The sequence below is a fragment of the Alexandromys fortis genome, unplaced genomic scaffold (genome assembly GCF_014885135.2).
Source record: "Alexandromys fortis isolate MF-2015 unplaced genomic scaffold, M_Fortis_MF-2015_v1.1 scaffold_325, whole genome shotgun sequence".
NCBI lineage: Eukaryota > Metazoa > Chordata > Mammalia > Rodentia > Cricetidae > Alexandromys > Alexandromys fortis.
Genome location: NW_026068211.1, coordinates 152,939 through 175,733, shown reverse-complemented (window position 1 = coordinate 175,733; position 22,795 = coordinate 152,939). Strand labels below are relative to the sequence as shown.

At 52.8% G+C, this 22,795-nt stretch overlaps 2 protein-coding genes across 9 annotated transcripts in view; both read left to right on the top strand.

Moving 5' to 3' along the window:
- Positions 1 to 2,465, top strand: part of Bicra (BRD4 interacting chromatin remodeling complex associated protein) — a 65,515-nt gene extending 63,050 nt beyond the window's left edge. For all 8 annotated transcript variants that reach the window (XM_050130280.1, XM_050130282.1, XM_050130283.1 and 5 more), the window contains one exon: positions 584 to 2,465. In XM_050130280.1, coding sequence (XP_049986237.1) covers positions 584 to 1,689 — 1,106 coding nt within the window. In that variant the 3' untranslated portion in view covers positions 1,690 to 2,465. The remainder of the gene's footprint in view (positions 1 to 583) is intronic.
- Positions 2,466 to 5,584: 3,119 nt separating this feature from the next.
- Ehd2 (EH domain containing 2) lies at positions 5,585 to 22,760 on the top strand. Its single transcript, XM_050130304.1, has 6 exons — positions 5,585 to 5,663; positions 8,343 to 8,800; positions 9,234 to 9,331; positions 14,377 to 14,789; positions 20,186 to 20,350; positions 20,844 to 22,760. Exons 2-6 carry the CDS (start codon positions 8,397 to 8,399, stop codon positions 21,393 to 21,395), a joined length of 1,632 nt encoding a protein of 543 aa, XP_049986261.1. The 5' UTR covers positions 5,585 to 5,663; positions 8,343 to 8,396; the 3' UTR covers positions 21,396 to 22,760.
- Positions 22,761 to 22,795: the final 35 nt, after the last annotated feature.

Genomic DNA, 22,795 nt, shown 5'->3' with positions numbered 1-22,795 from the left:
CTCACTGAGCACCTAGACTTGCCCGGGCTGGCCTTTGTACTCAGATCCTCCTGCCTCAGGCTCTTGAGTAGCCGGAATGACAGACGTGGGCCACATAGGCCACTACCCTTTGTCTGGAGCTGTGCTTGTTTAAATTTTTACTGTTTGTCTTACACACGTGACCCTGGGAGGGCAGTGAAGTTTTAGGCAGGGCTTGGGAGTCATTGATAAAGGAAGCCTGCAGTGTGGGGTGACCCAAGGATCTGCTCATCTAGACCAGCAGTTCTCAGCCTTCCTAACATTGCCACCCATTAATACACTTCCTCTTGTGGTGGTAGACCCCAACTATAAAATTATTTTCATTGCTATTCCATAACTGTAATTTTGCTACTCTTATGTGTCATCTGTAAATATCTGATATGCAGGATATCTGCTATGCAACCCCTGTGAAAGGGTTGTCTGACTCCTAAAGAAGTCCCAACCTACGTGTTGAGAACCGCTAGTCTAGACTCGTCCTGGACCTGAAGATAAGATATTCAATATACAAGTACCTCCCTCAGCTTACCTACTAACCCTGAGGGTTTTCTCTGTCCCAACTCCACAGACGAGTACGTGTCTTCCTCCCGCTCCCTCGGCTTCCCTGTCCCAGTGTCTTCCGAGGGTCACCGGCTCCCCAGCCATGGCCCATCATCCTCATCTTCCACATCCGGAACCTCTGCCCAGCCCCCTCCTCACCTGCCCACCAAGCTAGTGATCCGGCACGGCGGGGCTGGTGGCTCCCCTTCGGTGACCTGGGCCCGAACATCATCTTCCTTGTCATCAACATCCTCATCCTCATCCTCTGCCACCTCATCCTTGGACGCAGATGAGGATGGCCCCATGCCCTCTCGCAACCGGCCACCCATCAAGACCTATGAGGCCCGCAGCCGCATCGGCCTCAAGCTCAAGATCAAGCAGGAGGCGGGGCTCAGCAAGGTGGTGCACAACACTGCACTGGACCCTGTGCACCAGCCCTTGCCTGTACCTGCGCCTGCAAAAGGGGCGGAGCCTCCGCCACGCTCAGCTCCACCCTCACTCCCTCCTGCCACACAGGCACAGATGAATGGCACTCTGGACCATCCCCCGCCCGCAGCGCGCAAACCCACAGTGCCTGCGCCCTGCCCACGTCTACCATTGCGCAAGACCTACCGTGAGAACGTGGGTGACCCAGGTGCTGCCGAGGGTACGCACGGACGGCCGCGGGGTGCAAGCAGCCCAACCTCACTACCTGCCAAGGTGGATGAGGCTACCAGTGGGCTGATTCGCGAGCTGGCTGCGGTGGAGGACGAACTGTATCAGCGTGTTTTGAAGGGCGGCCCACCACCCCAAGAAACCCCAGCCTCCACCACCAGCCAGGGCCCCACTGAACCCAGCTGGGAAGCACCTGCACTGCCCCCGGCCAAACGACGCAAGTCCGAGTCCCCTGATGTGGACCAGGCCAGCTTCTCTAGTGACAGCCCGCAGGACGATACGCTCACTGAGCATTTGCAGAGCGCCATCGACAGCATCCTTAACCTGCAACAGGCCCCTGGCCGGACACCCGCAGCTCCCTACCCCCATACAGGGCCCATGCCTGGCAACCCCACATCCCCAGCACCCCTGCACAGGCCAGACGCCTTTCCACCATCCAGTCACAACGGTGGCCTCGGTGCCAGGACGTTGAACAGATAACACTGGGCTGCTCCCGCGGCCCCTGTCAGGTGCTCCCAACCCCACCTCCAGGGGAGCAGCCTGGCAGCCGACCTCCACCTCTGCGGGGACACTAAACCAGTCCCCGACAATTCTTGCCTAAGTTATTTGAGTCACAAAGGCCTCGCCACCCTCCTGCTTCCACGTTGGCTAGAGAGTTGGGATGGGGCGTGGGCTTTCTAGGGGAGGGGGGTTCTGTTGCAATGTACAATGTCCCCCTGGCACAGGCCAGGCCAGGGGATAAGAGTGAGTGTTTCCCAGGACTGGGCTACTGGGTTGACGCACTGGTAACATCTGAATACCAGGCCTTATTTGATTGGCTTCATGGATCGCTGTCCAGGGCGCTCAGAGCTGTGCGAGACCTTCAGACAGGCTCGGCTCATTTCCCGTTCCCTGCAGAGTCTGGAAAATTAGGAAGCGAGGACTCAAGCCAGTGTCCCAAAGTACCTGCGTCCCATCCATACGTGCACACTCCAGAGTCATCCTGTGTGTGTATATGCACGAGAGAGTAATAGAGATTCCCACCACCCCCATCCTTCCCGAGGAACAAGACACGGGGTCTTCCTCCTCCCAAGCCGTCTTCCCTGTATTCTTTTGCCTCCAGTCCACCATGCCACGTTTTGAAATCTTGGAGACAAAACTAGTACTGTAAGATAAAGATTTTTTTTGTACTGTATTTATTGTGTATAACGATTTTTTTAAGGGAAAATTCTGTACATCTAGAACTCTTGTAAATTAAAAGCTGATCCTTTTTTTTTTTAAGACTGTACTCAGGCCCCCTCCGGCCCTTGTTGCTTTGGGGTGTTTTATTTTGGGATTGGTGTTGGTGGGTTGGGACCAAGCCGACAGAGAGGAATTTCATATGTTGGTTGAGTGTCCAGTGGGTCCTAGGCCATGTTCTAAGCCCCGTGGGGCCTGTGAGATGGCTTAATAGATGCAGCGCCTTCCAGGACTCAATTTTGGTGGCTGGCACTTCACTTGAGAAGGAAAGGACCGACCCCCCCCCCACACACTGTTCTCTCACCACTACATCTGTGCAGTGGCATAGATGCCCACACACAAATAAATGTAAGGGGACTTGGGCTTTTTTTTTTTTTATTTTTTTTTTATTGTTAACTAGAAGGTAGTTTGGAAGTCCCTGCCTCTGAAACCAATGCTGTCTGTTCTTACTATACCCAGTTTTGTACTTTGGGCTTTGCTTGAAATGCTCTGAACCATTGCCTTGGGAAACATGGCATTGGGACCCTCACAGTCTAGGGTCAGTGTTCTCAACCGTCTGTGCAGCACCTTGTTTCAGACAGTTTGCTGTTCAAAGACATTTATGGGGCTGCAGAGATGCCTTCGTGGTTAAGAGTGCTTACTGCTCTTGCAGAAGACTAGGTTTGGTTCCCAGCAGCCGGATGGGTGCTCACATCTCTAGTACCAGAGATATGACAGCCTCTTCTGGTCCCTTGGATCCCTGCTCACGTTACACAGAAATTCACATGGGCACACACATAGACTATACATAAACAAATCTTAAAGACACTTAGGAGTGTGGGTCATGCATGCCTGGTCTTCCCAGCCCTTGGGAGGTGGAATTAGAAGTTCAAGGCTATTCTCAATGACCTGGCGTTGGGGTGGGGGGCAAAGTTAGCCTGGGCTATTCAAGACCTTCTCTCAAAGCACAAATAAACGGGAGTTTGAGAGATGGCTCAGCATTTAAAAGCACTGGCTGCTCTTGCGAGGACCTGGGTTTGATTCCCAGGACCTACTTGGTGACTTACGCTCATCTGTAACTCCAGTCCCAGGGCATCTGACTCCTGGCCTCTGAGGTGCATGATGCACAGACATACAGCCAGGCCAAACACCCATACACATTAAGTTAAAATAACTTATGGATTTAAATAAGTACATAAAAATTGAAAGAACAAAACTTTGGTTATGTATGCAGGAGGCCCTGGGTTCCATTCCCAGCGTCTCATAAACAGCATGGTGGTACATACCTGTAATCCCAGCACTTTGTACAGAGGCAAGAAGATCAAAAGTTTAAGGCCATCCTCTGCTACAGAGTAGTGTGTGAGACCCTGTCTACCATGCATTGTGGGTGAGAGGTCTTACTGTGCAATCAAGAACTGAGTCCCGATCGCCAGAACTCACATAAAAACCAAGTGTCATCTCAGACCTCCAATCCCAGCACCAGGGTGACAAGGACACACAGCCTGGGGATTGATAGAGGACACGTGGCGTAGGCTGGCTTCTGCACATGCCCATAGGCACACACTCGTACATACGTGCATGAACCACATACAGAAATAACAGCAGGGGCTGGAGAGATGGCTCAGAGGTTAAGAGCANTTAGGAAATGTCAGGCCAGTGAGACAGCTCACTGTGTAAAGACGCTTACTGTCAAACCTCCCGACCTGAGTGAGTTCCATCCCCAGGACCCATGTGATAGGAGAAAACTGAGTTGTGTAAATTGTCTTCTGACCTCTATAAGTGTGCCGAGGCAGAAGCACACACACACAATTGAGAAAAATAAAATAGGGGCTGGAGAGATGGCTCAGCAGTTAAGAGCATTGCCTGCTCTTCCAAAGGTCCTGAGTTCAATTCCCAGCAACCACATGGTGGCTCACAACCATCTGTACTGAGGTCTGGTGCCCTCTTCTGGCCTGCAGGCATACAGGCAGACAGAACACTGTATACATAATGAGTAAATAAATGAAAGAAAGAAAGAGAGAGAGAGAGAGAGAAAGAAAGAAAGAAAGAAAGAAAGAAAGAAAGAAAGAAAGAAAGAAAGAAAGAAAGAACAGCAATAGCAACCCCTGGGCACTGGGTGGCGACGTTGAACCAATTGGATGGTGGCACTCTTGTCAATGCCTGGCATTGTGGGCAGGCAGCGTCTTCAGAAAAGCAACTGTTTGATTGCTAGGTGTGGTAGCATACACTTGTACTCCCAGCATCTGGGAGGCTGAAGCAAGAGGATCATTACGGCTAATTTGGGCTACTTAGGGAGACCATATATTATTTTATTTTGAGGTTTTTGAGATATTGTTTCTCTGTGTAGCTCTGACTGTCCTGGAATTCGCTCTGTGGATCAGACTTGCCTCGAACTCAGAGAGATCCGCCTGCCTCTGCCTCCTGAGTACTGGAATTAAAGGCATGCGCCATCACTGCCTAGCTAGGATACCCTATTTTAGAAAACCAAAAAAAAGGCACATATTGTATAATAACACAATATGAGCCCGTCTGAGAGCACAAGCGTGCACCACCAAGCTGCGTGTATCCTGTGCTGGGGATGAGGACCCATACATACATCCTAGATGGGCGGGCACTCTACCAACCAAGCCATATGCACTCAAGACTTTTTGTTGCTCTGCTTTTGTCTTTTATTTGTTTTTTGACACAGGGTCTCACTATGTAGGTTTGGCCGACCTGGAATTTGCTATGTAGAGCAGGCTGGCTTCAAAAGCATAGAGATCTGCCTGCCTCTGCCTCTTGATTGATGGGACTAAAGCCCTGTGCCACCATATCAGGCCCATACACTTAGATTTTAAAATTACTGTTTTACGATTATTTTTAAGATAGGATCCAGCCAAATAGTCCAGACTGGTTACAAACTTACCATCCTCATGCCTCGGTCTCACCAGTGCTGGAAAATATAGGTATGCACTACTATGACAGGGTAAGTTATTAGTATACCTGCTGCAGCCGCTGTCTACTCATTTGCCAAGAGAGACAGACTGGGAGGGAGCCAAAAACTGGAGGACCAGGCACAGCTCGAACCAAGGACTACTCAAATGAGCCTGTGTATGTCTTCACAATACCCGCCAGGGGGCGCGCGAGGCCAACACGGGCTGGGACAGGGGGCCCGGGCCCGCCCTGCCCGGTGCTCCTCCCGCGGAGCCCCACCCGGCTCACTCTGCTGCGGACGGGACAGAGCTCAGACAGCTTGCTCTGCGCTCCCCGGGTCCCTGGTGAGTGCTCCCCAAACCCCAACCTTCAACCCCGCTCTCCTGTAACAATCTGCGTCCTGACCTTCCTTCCCAGTCCCTCCCAGGTCCCACACTCTTCCCCCAGGACCTCCCTCCCCAGCAACTCCTCCTCCATTCTCCCCTAGTTCCCCCAACCTCCTCAGATCTCCCCAGCCTTCCCCAGCCTCTCCTAGTCCTTCCGTCTCTCCTAGCCCCCACCACCCCGCTTCCAGTTCTGCCAATTGCTCCCCAACTTTCCTCATCCTGAAGAACCCCCCACCACCTCGCTTTTAAATAGCCTCCCACCGTCCACACCCATTTTTCTGCTCTCCTTGATTTGTCTTGTACCCAAGAGTCCTCTCCTGACTCACCAAGTGCATAGACCCTTTAGCCATTCCTAACGGTCCTTTTTGAGATGTACCTCAGCGGCCTCCCTGTCTGGGACCCTCCCATGGTCCCCTTTGTGGTTATGTCACAGGTTCCTGCCTCTGTCACCTCTCCCACCTCCTCTTTTCTCCAATCCATTTTCCTTATATTCTTTCCTCTCCCTTTGTGTCACTGGGATTTTAGGAGCTTTAGATTTTGATTTGCAGGGCTTCTTCTTGATGCTTAGTTTGTCCCATTTTTTTAGCCAGATGCAAGATGTAGGACACAGAGGCAGGCAGATCTCCTAATCTAAGGCTAGCCTGGTCTACATAGTTCCAGGCCAGCTAGAGCTACATGGTAAGAACTCCCCCCCTTTCTTTAAGGGGGAGATGGCTCCGTCTTGGGGATTAAGAGCACTAGCCGCTTTTCCAGAGGACCCTGGTTTTATCCCCAGTACCCACATGGCAGCTCACAGCTGTCTGTTACTCCAGTCCAGGGCATTCAATACTCTCTTCTGGTCTCCAAGGGCACTCCCTGCATGTAGTACACAGACAAGCATGCCTAGAAAACACTCATACACATAAAATAAAGAAATGAATTTTAGGAAAAATGAAAGAAAAAAGGAAAAACTGTCTCATCTCTGGCTAGTAGGAGCCACTTTAGGCTGGGCGCTGCATCCCGGGCGGTCCTTGAGCTGATGCAGACTGCACTGTTCCTTCCTGGCCCCAGCCTTGGAACAGCTGTTTCTCCAGGGAGCCCTCTGTTCCTTCTGCGAAAAATGACATGAGGGACTCCAATCTGACCAAAAACTCATTCTCAAATCATAAGCGTCTACTTATGGAGCGAGGAAAGAAACTATTCTCGACAGACAGGCGCGGTGTCACCCCAGACTCCACAGTGAAGGTATGGGGTATACAGAGAGCACAGTCTGGCTTCGGGGGTGCTCACTGCTTCAGGGGTGGTGATGACTTTTTCTCTAACTATGCTCTTGAGACCTGGGAAGGGAGACAGGGTCTGAGAATGCATTGCCTGGCTGGGGTGTTTCCTAGCCCGGGGATCCTGTGCAAGCTATTGCTACCCTCCCGAGGCTCAATTTCCTCCTTAGGACGTGGGTAGGAATGAGGATGCAGCTGTAGAGTGCTTCCTTAGCTTGCTGGAAACCTTGAGTTCCAGCTCCAACTCTGGATAAAACTGCTCATGGCAGTGCATATCTGTAATCTCAGAGCTAGGGAGGTAGAACCAAGGAGATCAGAAGTTCGAGATCATTCTCAGCTACATAGTAAGTTTGAGTCCATCAGGGGATATGTGAGACACAGTCTCAAAAAGAAAAGACTTAAAGTGAGGATAATGACAAAATCACTTGATAGTCACAAAAACTAAGTGAGCTAGCACAGAATTTGGGGCATGACTCAGTGGGAGAGCATTTGCCTAGAATGCCCCAGTGAGGGATTGGGGGTGTGACTCAGTGATGGAGCCCCTGCCTAGAATGCCCCAGTGAGGGCCTGGGGTGTGGCCCAGTGGTAGAGCCCCTGCCTAGAATCCCCCAGTGAGGGGCTTAGATATGGCTTAGCAGTCTTGTGATTGTCTAGCATGCTCAAGGTCCTGGGTTCCATTCTAGCACCACACCCCAAATACAAGCTGGCACAGTGTCTGGCTTATGCTTATCACGTTGTTTCTTCCTCATGTCCAGGGCTTCTCCTGACCTGGGTGCACCTAGGTAGCCTCTGCCCCTCATTCCACCACCCTCTGGTTTTGTGTCCCCACCAAACAATCCTCAGTTCTCAGCGCCCGAGAGCCTGTCACACCCTTGGGCCTTTGCACATGTCATCCTCTGCCTAAGCCCTTCATCTTGCCTGTCCTTCATTAACTGTTGTGTGGCCAGGTCCTCCACTGGGGGCTCTGGTTGGGTTGCATTTGGCTTCTATGGCTCCTTTCTTGGACTCCTGCAGCATGGAGCGAGCCATTCCAGAGAGAATACGTCCAATGATGGACGTGTGGGGTCTTTTCAGATAGGGTCTTCTTACATGTTGTCCGGGTCAACTGGGAACTTGTGATTTTTCCTGCCTCAGCTTCCCGAGCGCTGGCATTAAGGATGGATTGACATCCAGCTCAGGGATGTGTCCCACCCCCACCCCCAGCAGTTCCTTCCTTTCCTTTGTTCTCCCTTTTGTTTCCCGTCCTGCTCCCCCTTGAACCACACCGCTGTTTATCTCCAGGCAAACCCCTCTCCTCCCAGCACTGAGTCCCCCTGCTCCTTCTCCCATCTCTAGCCATTCCCTAGCAGTCTTCCACTATGTCCCCTCCTTTCTCCTACAGGTAAGCTCTCCACCCTGTAGTCTCCTTGGGTGACCCAGTAGGATCGAAGTCACCATGTTCAGCTGGCTGAAGAAGGGCGGGGCTCGGGGCCAGCGACATGAGGCCATCCGCACTGTGACCTCTTCCCTCAAGGAGTTGTACCGCACAAAACTTTTGCCCCTGGAGGAACACTACCGTTTCGGGGCTTTCCATTCACCGGCCCTCGAAGATGCTGACTTCGATGGCAAACCCATGGTGCTGGTGGCTGGTCAGTATAGCACTGGCAAAACCAGCTTCATCCAGTACCTTCTGGAGCAGGAGGTTCCTGGCTCTCGTGTGGGTCCAGAGCCCACCACCGATTGCTTCGTGGCTGTCATGCATGGCGAGACAGAGGGCACTGTGCCGGGCAATGCTCTCGTTGTGGACCCAGAGAAGCCCTTCCGCAAGCTCAATCCTTTCGGAAACACTTTCCTCAACAGGTGTGGCAGCTGTCAGCCAGGAGGGGGGGGACGAGGGACATCTATCCCAGAATTCTTCTATCCATCTCAGCTCTGATTCTCATCCTTCTGCCTACTTCTTTCCCCTCCTGCATCTGCTACCTTTCCTATGGAAGGCCTGGCTTCCAATTGTGCCTGAGCTGCTGAGTGCTGGGCAGCCTTAGTCAAGTGATTTAACCTCTCTGTGCCTCTCATATTCATCCGGAAAATGAAGGTAACCAGGGTTATACTGTTACTTGGGATATCCCCAGAAACAGATCTGTTTTCTTTTGTAGATCCCACGATGCCTCTGAACTTCTTTCCAGGACTCCTGTCCTCCGCACCTGCCTCTCTCTTCATGGTACCCTTAGTGCCCTTTCTCTTTCTGCCCTTCTTTACACTGACCCCTAACCTCTGTCTCCACCCCCCCCCCCAGGTTTATGTGTGCCCAACTCCCCAACCAGGTCCTGGAGAGCATCAGCATCATCGACACACCGGGCATCCTGTCAGGTGCCAAACAGAGAGTGAGCCGCGGTGAGTGAGGAGGAAGCCTAGTATAAGGGAGGAGGCTGGGGCTGGACCCCTGTGCCTGAGGGAGGAGGCTGGGGCTGAACCCCTGTGTCTGAGGGAGGAGGCTGGGGTCTCCTTTGGTCGTCCCCGTGCAGGCACATGGAGCTACAGGAGGCTGCCATTCCTTCCGTTGGTGCTGGTGGTGGGGTGGGGGAGGCACGGGTGAACACATGTGAGCAGGCTGGAGCCACATGTCTGGGCCGGTTAGGAGGATGGAAAAGGAGAGATGAAGAGGGACGGGAGGTGCTTAGAGAGTCCCAGGAAGAGACAGGCTGGGCAGGGAGGCCCTGGGCCCCATGCTTGTTCCTCTGAGCTCCTGGCTGGGAGGCTGGGCCACAGATGGAGCTAAGAGGGAGAATCTGGGTGGGGGCCAAGGCCGGGCCTGGAATTTATAAACAGCTGAGCAGGGGGAGCAATGGGGGGTAAATTCCAGCAGGGCCTCCAGTGAGCCTATCCCCTCCCACCCTGCCCAGTCTTTTAGCCCCGCTCCTGCTCTAGCCCCTCCCAACTTCTCCCCCACCCTAGCATCTGGGCCCACAGCCTTTCTGTCCGTCCCTACCACCACCCCCATCCCTAGGCCTCGGCCATGGAATTGGGGCAAAGGAGGCAACTGTGTGGGGCAGAGGGGACCCAAGGCCAGGCAGGAGGCGGGGCCAGGGCAGAGTTTGGCTCCCAAAGTGCCAGTGCCCCTGGCCGCTGTCCAGCAGCGCAGCCCCGAGGGAGAAGCACGGGAGGCAGCTGCAGAAGTGGTCACCGTGCTCTGCCAGCTGGAGGTGGGGGAGGAGCAGGGGCGGGAGGAATTCCTGGTGTGCCTAGCCCAGGGGCTGGGCCTAAGTGATGGAGGGAGCCCAGGGCCCCAGCTTCCGCAGGAGATGATGAGGGGTGGGGATGGGGATCCCCTTCCTCCGGCTCTGGAGGCATAGGGGGTGGAGCCTGTTTGCCCAGGGGGACTTGTGGGGGAGCGGAGAACGGTAAATCCTGGGGAAGTACTGTGTGATGAGTAGGAGAGGTGATGTCTGTCTGTGATGGGGTGGGCTGGCAGGTGTGGCGTCGTGACTCTGAAGTTGTAGGAATTGACGGAAGTGTGACAGAGGCTGGCTATGTGTGCTGTGTACCTCTAATTGTGACAAGCTGGGATTTTATGTGATTCTGAGGGAAGGTGTAGGACGGGGGATGTGGAGGGATCTTGTGAGGCTGTTTTTATTGCGGTGTTGGTGCCTCACATAGTAGGCAAGCAGGCCACGTCCCCAGCATTTCACTGGGGGATCCTAGGCCAGCGTTCTACCAGTGAACTACATCCTCAGCTCTGTGTGTGACTCTATACAGGTGTGTGTGTGTGCGTGTGCGTGAATCTGTATTTATGTCTGTGTAGGTCAGTATTGAAAGTTGTTTCATTACTGGAGAGCCTGTGTGTGTGGCAGGGCACATCTGTCATCCCAGTGCCAGGAGCGCCGAGACAGGAGGATTGTGACCAGTTGGAGGCCAGCATGGACATCACAGTAGTGTCTCTGCCACATAGTGTGTGTTCAGACAGGCCTCCGTGCTGGAGTGTGTACTGATTCCTGCATCTGTGATGCAGTGTGGGTCCCAAGCATCTTTGTGACCACGAGGCACACGTATCTGTGCAGGTCCCAGACTCCGACACACAAGCATGTGTCTGGGAGTGTGAGTCTGAGTGCAGGAGACTCTGATGCATCCAGCTGTTTGGTGGTAGGTGTGTACATTGGCAGAGGTGTGGCTGCCCGGAGAAGCTTGCCCCGGTGTGACTGTTGCCCGGAGTGTCCCGCTGGAACACTTCCAGTCTAGATTTGCTAATGTTTTCATTCCCTTGTTTTTTTTTTTTGACACAGAGCCTTTTTGTTCTGTATTTCGGGCTGGTCTGGAACTCACTATGTATTTCAAATTGGCCCCAAGCTGGTGGCAGTCCTCCTGCCTCAGCTGCTCTTGCACTGAGATGACGGGCATGCACAGGCATGCCAGGCTTTGTTCCCTGGCATTGTAATGACTTAACCAAACCATCTTGTATCTCTGTGCTTTGGTTTCCCGCCAGTGAATAGGGAGACGAACCATAGGAACCCCTGAGAAGGGTTACGTTAGCTGTATGGAGGAAATAGGGAGACGAACCATAGGAACCCCTGAGAAGGGTTACGTTAGTTGTATGGAGGAAATGGGTGCCTGGGCGATGGGTAACCAGGACTGTTTTTCTTGGGTGAACATCCCTTCTCTCTGCCACGTCTCCATTCCCACACTGTCTCAACGTCCCTGCCTCCCTCTCCCCTCCCTTTCTCCAGTCCCCCCTCCCTCTCAACCCCATGAGACAGACTTTCCAAATCCAGGCCAGGGTGTATGTAGATACTAGGGAGGGGGGAGAGGCCCAGCTGCTGCCCCTGCAGTGACCTGGCCCTTCCTTCCCCCAGAACAATATCCCTGCCCCTTCCCCTCCCATCAGCAAGGGGCAGGCTGCCTCCTGGGGCCCATGTTGGGGTGAGAGTGGGGGGGATGAACAGGCAGCTATAGCTACTGAGGTGACTCCTGTCCGGCTGCCTCCTGCCTGCACGACTTCTGTATCTTGGTTTCCTCAGCTGGAGAATGGGGACATAAATTGCTGTCTACTGGATTCTGTGGGGCAAGTGAGTCTGTTATAGCCTGAGCTCAAGTCAGGACACCAGTGATGGTCCCTTATCTGGCCAGCTGCTGCTCAATATCCCCTCTTCCAGGAAGTCCTCCTTGACCTATGCTTAGGCCAGGCCAGAGCACCCCCTCAGGGACTCTCCACAGTTTCCAGGACCCCCCATATCCTAACTTGACTACTCTGGGCACAGATTTGTCCTCAGACTGTAAGGGCAGATTTGGGGCCACCTCAGCCTCCCCTTCTGCTGAATCAGGCAGGGAGAGATGTGTCCTGAGTCGCCCCTATGTGTCTGGTGGCCTAGGGCTGGTATTTGCTGAACACTCTCTCTACCCCTTGTGCCTCGTTTCTTCTCTAATAGCCTTCATGGGCACAATGGCACACACCGTCTTCAGCTTTTCCCATAGGTGAGCTCAGTTGTCGTCTGATTGTCTACGACACAGAACCAATCGTGATTGTTGTTTTTTAATGTTAGGGGATGGGCAAGTTCAGAAAAGTTGAGCTACTTGCTAATGTAGTACATGGGGGCAGGGCAGGGCTTCCTGTTTGCCAGGTCGAGGGTGGGTTTTACACTCTCCTACGTTTTGCTCATTAGTGAATGAATAAGTGAAGGAATAAAGGTGAGAAATATTGAAGGGCATGGATGAGAAAAGGAAGGAAGGAATGAGTGAATGGATGGACGCAAATTATTAAACATATAGGGTGGCAAGGACATAGCACAACTGGGGAGATGGCTCCGTGGCTAAGTGTGCAAATTGCTCTTGTAGAGGAACCAAGTTCAGTTCCCAGCACCCACACTGGACTGCTCACAACCACTTGTCAATTTAGCTTCAGGGGATCTGACACCTATGGTTTCCATGGATACCTGTACTCATGTGCACCACCCACCCACAGATACACACTCACACACGTAGACACACAGACAGACACAGACACACACAGACATGTGCACACACAGAGAGACATATACAGACACATAGACATACACAGATACACATGAATATACACAATACACAGACCCACACAAAAACACATGGAGAGATACATAGACACACATAGACATACAGGCATACACAGACATACAGACACACTGAAACAGACACACAGACATACAAATACACACATATATGTACAGAGAGACATACATAGACGTATGAACACACACACATAGAGATACACACAGACATACACACAAAAGTCTTAGTAGCTTGACCTCCTGTTGTCTCTCAATTTCTGGCACACCCAACAAGTCCCAGGGAAGTGCTTGGAGAAGGCTCAGAAGTACCAGGGTCCTCTTTGAGATCATTTTAGGATTTTTCTTTGAGACAGGGTCTCACTATGCAGCCCTGGCTGTCCTGAAACTCACTATGTAGACTAGTTTGGCCTCAGACTCACAGAGAGCCACCTGCTTTGACTCCTGAGTGTGGGGATTCAAGACGTACAACATCATCTCTGGCCACCTTATGCGGGTGCTGGAGGGATGGCTCTGTGGTTAGGAGGACTTGCTGGTCTTGCAGAGGACCCAAGCTCATTTCTCAGCGCTCATTTCGGGTGACTCACAACCATCTGTCATTCCAGCTGTGGGTGGTCTGTATGACACTCTCTTCTGGCCTCTACAGGTATCCATACACACATGCGTGCGCGCACACACAGAAATGATAAATATTTTAAATATAAATAAAAACTGTGTGCGAGTGTGAATGTGTGCATGAATGTGGTACTCAAGGAGGCCAGAAGAGGACACTGGATCCTCCCCTGGAACCCACCTGCTGTGGGTGCTGCTTACCAACTGCACTGAGGTCTTCTGGGAGAGCAGTGTGTTCTCTTAACCGCTGAGCCATCTCTCCAGCCCCCAGCTTTAGCATTTGAAAGTATTTTTATTTCATTTTATTTCTTGTGTGGGGGTCCATGCCGTGGCATATGAGTGGCGGTCAGAGGAACGCTGCAGGCCCACCTCAGGCTGTTAGGCTTGGTGGCTGCACCTTTACACTCTGAGCCATCCCACAAGTCCCACGCTTCAGGATTTTAAATGCCAATAAATATATCGATGTCAAAACAAATGCCCAGTGTCTGCCTAAGGAATGAATGAAAAGCCAATGATCTGGGAATCAGGAAAGTGGAGGGGTAGAGGGTGAGGTGAAGGGGGGGGAGGCATGGTTGCCTCATCCAAGAAGCCAGATGGCTTGAGGGTCTGGGTCCTGAAAAGTGGCAGTTTTGGGGCACATGTAGAGGCTCTGAGCCTTGGCATACACGGGAATTACATGGTTAACAATCTGAACATTTGCACCATCCAGTATCAGTTCGAAAAAATGAATGCTAATGACCGGGGTGTGAGGGTGTGACGTCTATTCCTCGCGTCCCTGTCCTCCGCCTGCTCCAGGATACGACTTCCCAGCCGTCCTGCGCTGGTTTGCCGAGCGCGTGGACCTCATCATCCTGCTCTTCGACGCCCACAAGCTGGAAATTTCCGATGAGTTCTCAGAGGCCATCGATGCCTTGCGTGGACACGAGGACAAGATCCGCGTGGTACTCAACAAGGCGGACATGGTGGAGACGCAGCAGCTGATGCGTGTCTACGGAGCACTCATGTGGGCGCTGGGCAAGGTGGTGGGCACGCCCGAGGTCCTGCGCGTCTACATCGGCTCCTTCTGGTCCCAGCCGCTCCTTGTGCCAGACAACAGGCATCTCTTCGAGCTGGAGGAACAGGACCTCTTCCGTGACATCCAAGGTCTACCGCGCCATGCGGCATTGCGCAAGCTCAACGACCTAGTGAAGAGGGCGCGGCTAGTGCGGGTGAGCAGGGCAGGCTGGGGCCCGGGAGGACTTCGAAAAGTTGAGGGAGGATTTAAAGGGTGATCAGGAGATGGGGAAGGTAGTCAGAAAACTGTAAGAGTACTGGTTGAGGAGGACTTAGGGGGACTGGGGAGGACTTCGGGAGGCTATGGAGGATTGATGGAGTCACAGGTCTCGAGGTCTTGAAGTTGCGGGACAGACTTTTTTTTTTTTTTTTTTTTTTTGGTTTTTCGAGACAGGGTTTCTCTGTGGTTTTGGAGCCTGTCCTGGAACTAGCTCTTGTAGACCAGGCTGGTCTCGAACTCACAGAGATCCGCCTGCCTCTGCCTCCCAAGTGCTGGGATTAAAGGCATGCGCCACCACCACCCGGCCAGACTTTTCTTTCTTCTCTGCTTGTGCAGCTAATTGGCACCACCTAGCTCCCAGATTAGTTAATTCTCCTGATGGGTTGATCTAGTGCTTGAAGGAGGAAGTCCTGTGTGGAGGGTCCCTTTTCCACCATTGCCCTGAGTAGGCATCTTTCCCTGTCTGTCTCCATCCTATCGCCGGCCTCCTTTCCCTCCTTCCATCCCACTTGAACAGAAGCCAAGTCCTCTTGTTGGCTATCTTAGTTACTTTTCTATAGCTCTGAAGAGACACCATAACCAAGGTAATTTATAAAGAAACGCTATTGGTGTGGTGGTTCCAGAGGGTTAGAGAGTCTAAGACCGTCATGGTGGGGAGTGCGACGGCAGGCAGGCAGGCAGGCAGGCAAGTATGGTGTGGGAGCAATAGCTGAGAGTCTCTGTCAGCACAAGGCACCGAGAGAGCAAACTGGGGATGCTGTGGCCTTTTTAAATCTCAAAGCCCACCCCTAATGGCATACCTGGCCAGGTGGTGGTGGTGGCTCACGTCTTTAATCCCAGCACTTGGGAAGCAGAGGCAGGCGGATCTCTGTGAATTTGAGGACAGCCTGGTCTACAAAGCGAGTTCCAGGACAGCTAGGACTGTTACACAGATAAACCCTGCCTTGAACCCCCTCCCCCTAAACAAACAAACAAAACAACTCTTATTAGCATACCTACTCCAAAAAGGCTAAACTTCTTAATCCTTCCCAAAGAGTTTTATAAACTGGGGTCCAAGTATTCAAATATTTGACCCTCTGAGAGTCATTCTCATTCAAACACCACAGCTGCTCACTCCTTCCCCTACCTCCTCACCTCCACTCTCTCCATCAGCCACTGCACAACACACTGGCCACCTCAGTCCTACCCCGGGGCCTTTGTACTCTCTGTTTGCTCTTCCTGGCAGCCTTCTCTTCCCCGACTGTCCATATGGCTCACCCAATGCCACCTTCTCTTAATGACCACACCTACTCCAGATTTACCCTTTACCATGTCGTGACCCCTTCAGTGCCTTCACCTCCTGTGAGCCTGTCAGGGCCCCTGTTCTGCCTCCTCAACTCCGCACTTAAGTGCTGCAGAACTTGGCATCTTAGGATTCCTTCACTGAGTGTCCCTAGCCCCTGGGCTTGAATTGCTCTGTAAATATTTATGGAATGAATGACACTTGGCAGCACCTCAGCTTGAACAAAGTCACTCCTGTGCCTAGCCCTCTGCTGGGACTTGCTGGAGATGCAGCAATGGCCAAGGTTGCTTGGCCTTGCTCATTGGGGTTCCAAGGTCTGAATACCCAAGGCAGTCTTAAGGCTCACCCTTTGCTGGGGGAAGAAAAGAGACCTATCCCACAGCTATGCTAGCCAACCAACGTCCAGTTAGGAAGGGAAGTCAGGAAGGCTTCTTAGAGGAGAGGGCATCAGAGGGAATACTGTGAGACTGGGGACTGCCGATCCCGAGGGCTACATCAAGGCTCTTGTGCTTTGTTTAAGGGCACCAGGGAGACGAGGAATGGTTTGGAGCAGGATGACAGGGTTGCACTCAAAGCTGCCTTCTGGAGAGCTGAGTCAGGTCTAGGAAGGACTGAGAGGGTTGGAGGACACAGTCTGTTTCAGGCTGGGCCTCAGAGAGGAAGAGGAGGGCAAGGGCTTTGCTTTCAGAGCCAGAGGTGGAACGGAGCATTCACAGGGGAGGCCGCCAGGGTGGAGGTGGGGCAGGAAGCTGGCAGGAGAAGAGACCACGAAGGTTCTAGGTGGTAAAGGCATCTGAGGTGTGGTTTAAAAGAGCTGGAGAGGAGTGAATCACCGCTTCCAACCCCACCGCAGGAATCCGCTTTGGAAGGGAGCACTGGGTACCCAAGGCAGAGTCTGTCCCAGGAGGCCAGGGCTGTCCCTTTAGTCACTGTGTCCCCATCAGCTTCTTCCTTTTTCAATTATTTCCTCTTGTTCATACTCTTTTCCTAGTCTTCTCTCTCTTCCCACCTCTCCCTCCGTCTTTCTCAGTACCCCTTGGCTCACCCTTACTCCTCGTTGGGAAACAGAAGCCAAACCTGGGGTCCCGCGGCACAGGGACCAAGGGGCCAGGCCGGACACCTGGCGCCCTAGCTAGGCGGGAGGTGGCTCCGGAAACCCAGGACAAACCCCGGAGTCCGACCCGCTCCCCGGCCCAGCCCGCACCTCCCTCTTATCTCTTCCTGCCACCTTCCCATACTTCCTCTCTGGAAAAGCCATCAGCGCTCCCGCTTGCCTTGGCGACCGGCCCCCAGCCACGGTCCTCAGCCAGGGTCCTCACAGACCAGGCCCCTCCCCTTTGGGCTGCCCTAGAAGGCCACGCCCCTGGAGTAGTAAACAAGCCACGCCTCTCCCATTGCCCGCCCTCGCAGGCAAAACCTTTTTACATTGGTCGGTCCTCATATGTCACATATGTCACGCCCTTTTTCATTGACTCGCCCTAACAGGTACAGCAAGCTACAATTGATTTGCCCAAACAGGACACACACCCCCCAATAGACCATCCTCAGGCCACGCCCATCCTGTTTGACTGCTCAGGTCAAAAGCCTCCTCATTAACACACTCTAGGAGGCCACACCTCCTCCCCACTGACCCGTTCTCACTGGCTGCGTCCCCACACTCCTGCCCCACCGGCGACTCTGGCAGGCCCCCGCCCTTCCCAAGTGGCTCGTTGTCTCAAATCCTACTCTTCCCCAACCATTTCAGCCCCTCGCCTCACTGCCTTTTCCGGCAAGTCCTGCTCTTCCTTACTGGCTTTCTCTGCTCAACCACGCAACTTCTCCATTGACTCCCGGTATCAGGCGGTGACTTTCATATTGACCACACCCCTACTCTTGATTGGCCTCTCAGAAATGTAGGTTATGCTTTCCTCTGGTCCTGCAAGCTCATGCTTAGTTTCCCAGTGCCTCGCTCAGTGCCCGGGATCCTAGTCTTCAGGGTTGGCTCTGATCAAACTTCATGATGCCATCCCACTTCGTGGCACATCCTGGCCCGCACACCCTTCACAAATGACTCAGACCCCAGTCACCAATAACAGCACACATGGCTTTAACCTCCCTTGAGTGCTCTCCTTCAGTGGCACAAGACCGTTAAGGGCTCTCAGAAAATGTAACTTGATGTTAACCAAAAGGCCGAGAAGGCTCAGTAAGGGTTCTCCGTAACTCACTCCCTTAACTCAGTTTCATATCTGTACAGGCAGGGTGTGCATGAATTCTCTGGCTCTGCCCTTTGGTGGAAGTGTAAGCCACTAGAAGGGGGTGGTTCCAGAATGCTATAAAGCTTGTGTCTATAACCTGGGAAGAGTTGATTCTTCTATTACTGTTGGGTTTTTTTTTTTTGTGTGCTTGTTTGTCTTATTTTAATGTGTGTGAGCATGACATATGTGTGTCATGCAATCACGTGCCACAGTCTATATATTAAGGCCAGAGGACAATTTATGTCAGTTCTCTCCTTCCACCACGCGGGACCCACTCAGGCAGCAAGCACCTTTGCCTTGCCCATCCACATCGCCCCACATCTCCAGCCTTATTTTATCTCCATCTGACATGCGTACTCAGCGATGGAGCCGCCCGTAGACAGCAGACATGCCTGCACTCGTCATTCTGCCGTCCTCACTCACTTTTCGATAACTTACGACAATGTGGTTCAAAGGTTCTCAAGTTCAGTGGTTTATCCCACAATGATTTCCTGAGGGACACTGTGCATATTGTCCCAGGACTGCAGAGGAAACAGACAAGGCCTGAGCTGGCAGAGCTTCTAGTTTGATGGAGGGAAACAGAGCAGTCAGATAAAATAATGATGACTCGGCTGGACCGTGAAGAAGACGAAGGGCCTGGAGATAATCAGATGGCAGTGATAAGGACACTTGGTTTTCATGGTCCGTGGGGAGGCTGGGACGGAGCTCCTGGTAGAGAGCATGGTCATACGCAAAGGCCCTGGGTAGGGGCACGAGTTCGTGTGCTGGTCAGCGAATGCTGGTGAGCAGTGTATAGAGGGGAAAGATGGGAGAGCATGTGGGTGAAGCTGCAGGGGCCAGTCAGGGAGGGCAGTGGGGCTCTTAAGAATTATTGGGGGGGGGGTGTCTGGAGAGATGCCCAGCAGTTAAGAGCTCTGGTTGCTCTTCTAGACAATCCAGGTTTGGTTCTCAGCACCCACAACTATCTCTAACCCTAGCCCCCGTGTATCTGATGCCCTCTTCTGGCTTCTCTGGGTACTGCACACACATTGTGCTCAGACACAAAACACCCCAACACATTTAAACGTTTTTTTAAAATGCAAACAAATTGAGGTCTTTCTAACCTCAGCATTTGGGAGGTGGAGGCAGGAGGATTGCTAGTTGGAGTCCAACTGGACTACGTAAGGATTCTTAAGAAAGCAAAGTGTCTAGTTTCTGAGGTAGGCAGAGCTTAGACACCCCTTTCCAGAGCTAGGCACAGCTGAGGGCAACTCATTCTGGGCTGAGCCCAAGTGCCTTGGAGGGCCTCAGGCTGTGGAACTGGGTAGGGATGTGACAGGAGAGAGAGGCAAGCCCCAGCTCTGGGCTGGTATTTGGGTGAGGCCAGCTTGCAGGAGCTTAAAGCTGGGAGTGGCTGAGATGGCTTAGCAGAGAGGGGAGCTTAGGTTGAACCCCACTAGATAGGACAGTAGGGTTCATCTACCTGTGACATATAAGAAAAGGAGGTTCCAACCAGGCATAAGGGTTTACAACTGCAATCTCAGCATTGAAGAGGCTGAGGCAGGAGGGTGGCTGTAAGTTTGAATCCAGCCTGGGGTATAGAGTTCAACCTTGTATCAAAAAGCCCAAGAGGAGAGCTGTGCATAGTGACTCGCACTTGTCATCCCTGCACTCAGGAGGCAGAAGCAGGAGGACCAGGTGCTCAGGGCCAGTCTGTGTCACACGAGACCCGAGACCCTGCCTCAGAGAAAGGAATGCAGGTTCTCAGGCCCTGCCCAGCCCCAGTCTCCTCCTCGTGACTGTGCTGCGGGCTCAGATGTGAATGTCTTTTTGCAGGTGCATGCTTATATCATCAGCTACCTGAAGAAAGAGATGCCCTCGGTGTTCGGGAAGGAAAACAAGAAGAAGCAGCTGATCCTCAAGCTGCCTGTCATCTTTGCCAAGATCCAGCTAGAGCACCACATCTCCCCTGGGGATTTCCCTGACTGCCAGAAGATGCAGGTGGGGGCTGCTCCAGACAGGGTGGCAGGGTGTTGATGAGAGTCTCCTGTGGGTTCTGAGATGAAGGCTGGAAGGCTGGAGGGCTGGATGCCATTTTCATCCAGCAGAACCCGGCCTTATGAGTTAGGGTAACAGAATGGGGAGAAAACCCATAGTAACAGTTAACATGGGAAGTCACTTTCTTTCCCTTGAAGACCCTAGGATATACTCGGGGTGGAAGGGCAGCTTGCTGCTTGTGGAGCCAGGGATCTACTGTTTCTCTTTCCCATGCTTGCCCATGGTATTAATGGCTGCAGGAACTCCAGTCATTGTGTCTGCATTTCAGTCAGCAAGGTAGCCTGGGTTACACAAGACCCTGACTCAAAGTGGGAAAAAAGTAAAACAGGACAGGGCTCATCAGTAAGAGAGCCCCCGCCTAGTAGTGAGGGGCTAAGGGCATGACCTTGCGATGGTGCCCCCTGACATCTAGCTTCTCCATTCACCCCCCCCCCAGGAGCTGTTGATGGCACATGACTTCACTAAGTTCCACTCCTTGAAGCCGAAGCTGCTGGAGGCTCTGGATGAGATGCTGACACATGACATTGCTAAGCTTATGCCGCTGCTTCGGCAAGAGGAGCTGGAGAGTGTGGAGGTTGGCGTGCAGGGTGGTGCATTTGAGGGCACCCACATGGGCCCCTTCGTGGAGCGGGGCCCTGACGAGGCACTGGAGGATGGCGAGGAGGGCTCAGAAGATGATGCCGAATGGGTGGTGACCAAGGACAAGTCCAAATACGACGAAATCTTCTATAACTTGGCACCTGCCGATGGCAAGCTGAGTGGTTCCAAGGCCAAAACCTGGATGGTAGGCACCAAGCTTCCCAACTCTGTGTTGGGGCGGATCTGGAAGCTGAGCGATGTTGACCGAGATGGCATGCTGGATGATGAGGAGTTCGCCCTGGCCAGCCATCTCATCGAGGCCAAGCTCGAGGGCCACGGGCTGCCCACCAACCTGCCCCGCCGCCTTGTGCCACCTTCCAAGCGACGCCAGAAGGGCTCTGCTGAGTGAGACAGCTGTGATTGATGGTCCTCCCTCCCACTCTGCCCTGCTGTGGCTCCCCAGCTCCAGTTGCCTACACGGCTACACGCAGATCCCTGCTCTGGCCCACTCACCCTCTCTGCCCACCCTTCCTGGCTGTAAGGACTTGAGGGGGGCTACTCCCCCATACCAGACATTCAGTCAAAGCACTTATAGAGGACCAGGGGTAGTGACAAACCTTCTCTGTCCCATCTTTCACACCTCCACCCTCACATACACAAGGGCCTATCATACAGAAACACACAGACATCCATCTATCATTCATATAGAGACTTTTTTCCTTTTATTATTATTTTTAAACAATGTCTCAGATAGCCCAGGATACCCCTGAACTTCCTATGTAGCTGAGGATGGCCTGGATATTTCATCTTCCTGGTCTATGCAGTGCTGGGGTGTGAACACAGGGTCTCCTGCAAGCTAGGCAAGCGCTCTGTCAACTGAGGTATGTCTGCAGCCCCATCGGATATTTATTGAGCACTGACTGTATGCCGGGCTCTGGTGGAACAGACTCTCAGGAGTGTGACATCTTCATAGTCACACAAACACTGATACCAGCAAGACCCCTTGTCCCTTTTTTTTTTTTTTTTTTTTTGGTTTTTCGAGACAGGGTTTCTCTGTGGTTTTGGAGCCTGTCCTGGAACTAGCTCTTGTAGAACAGGCTGGTCTCGAACTCACAGAGATCCACCTGTCTCTGCCTCCCGAGTGCTGGGATTAAAGGCGTGCGCGTGCGCCACCACCGCCCGGCTCCCTTGTCCCTTTTTATAGGTAAGCAGCTCCTTTTACTCAGCCTTGCTAGAGCTCCCTACTCCATTATGTCTTCAGGTCTTGGGACCATTGGGGGCTCAGAGGGAGACACCTGACCTCCTCCTTCCTTATATGTACCCATTTCTGTCACTTTCTTCCCACAAACCTTGAACTCTGAACACACCCTTTTCACAAAGATTCTGCAGCAGATTAAAAACAACTTCCCAGCTCCTTCAAGGATGGTTTGCATCCTCTGCCCGGTGCCCCCAGCATCCCCAGCATGTGCCCAGTGCTGGGGACCCCAGTAGCGGGTCCCTCTTTCCACCTTCAGGTCATATTCAAATAGAGTCCCTACCAAAGACAGAGGTCCCAGGGGTGACAGGCACTTCACTGAAGCCAGAGTTTTCACGGATATTCTGGGGGATTGGGAATTCTTGGTGCTATAGCCTTTTCTCCTCCTTAAAGGGATCCCCATGCCTGTCTTCAACACCCCTGGTGGGGGACATCATGGAGAAGATGGGGGCAGCTGGAAGGGGCTGGGAACCCAAGAGTGTCCCCCACAGGGCCAATAAAGCCAAGACTGCTGCTTGTTTCACTGTCAGGCTATTTTGGGGCGGAAGACCCCT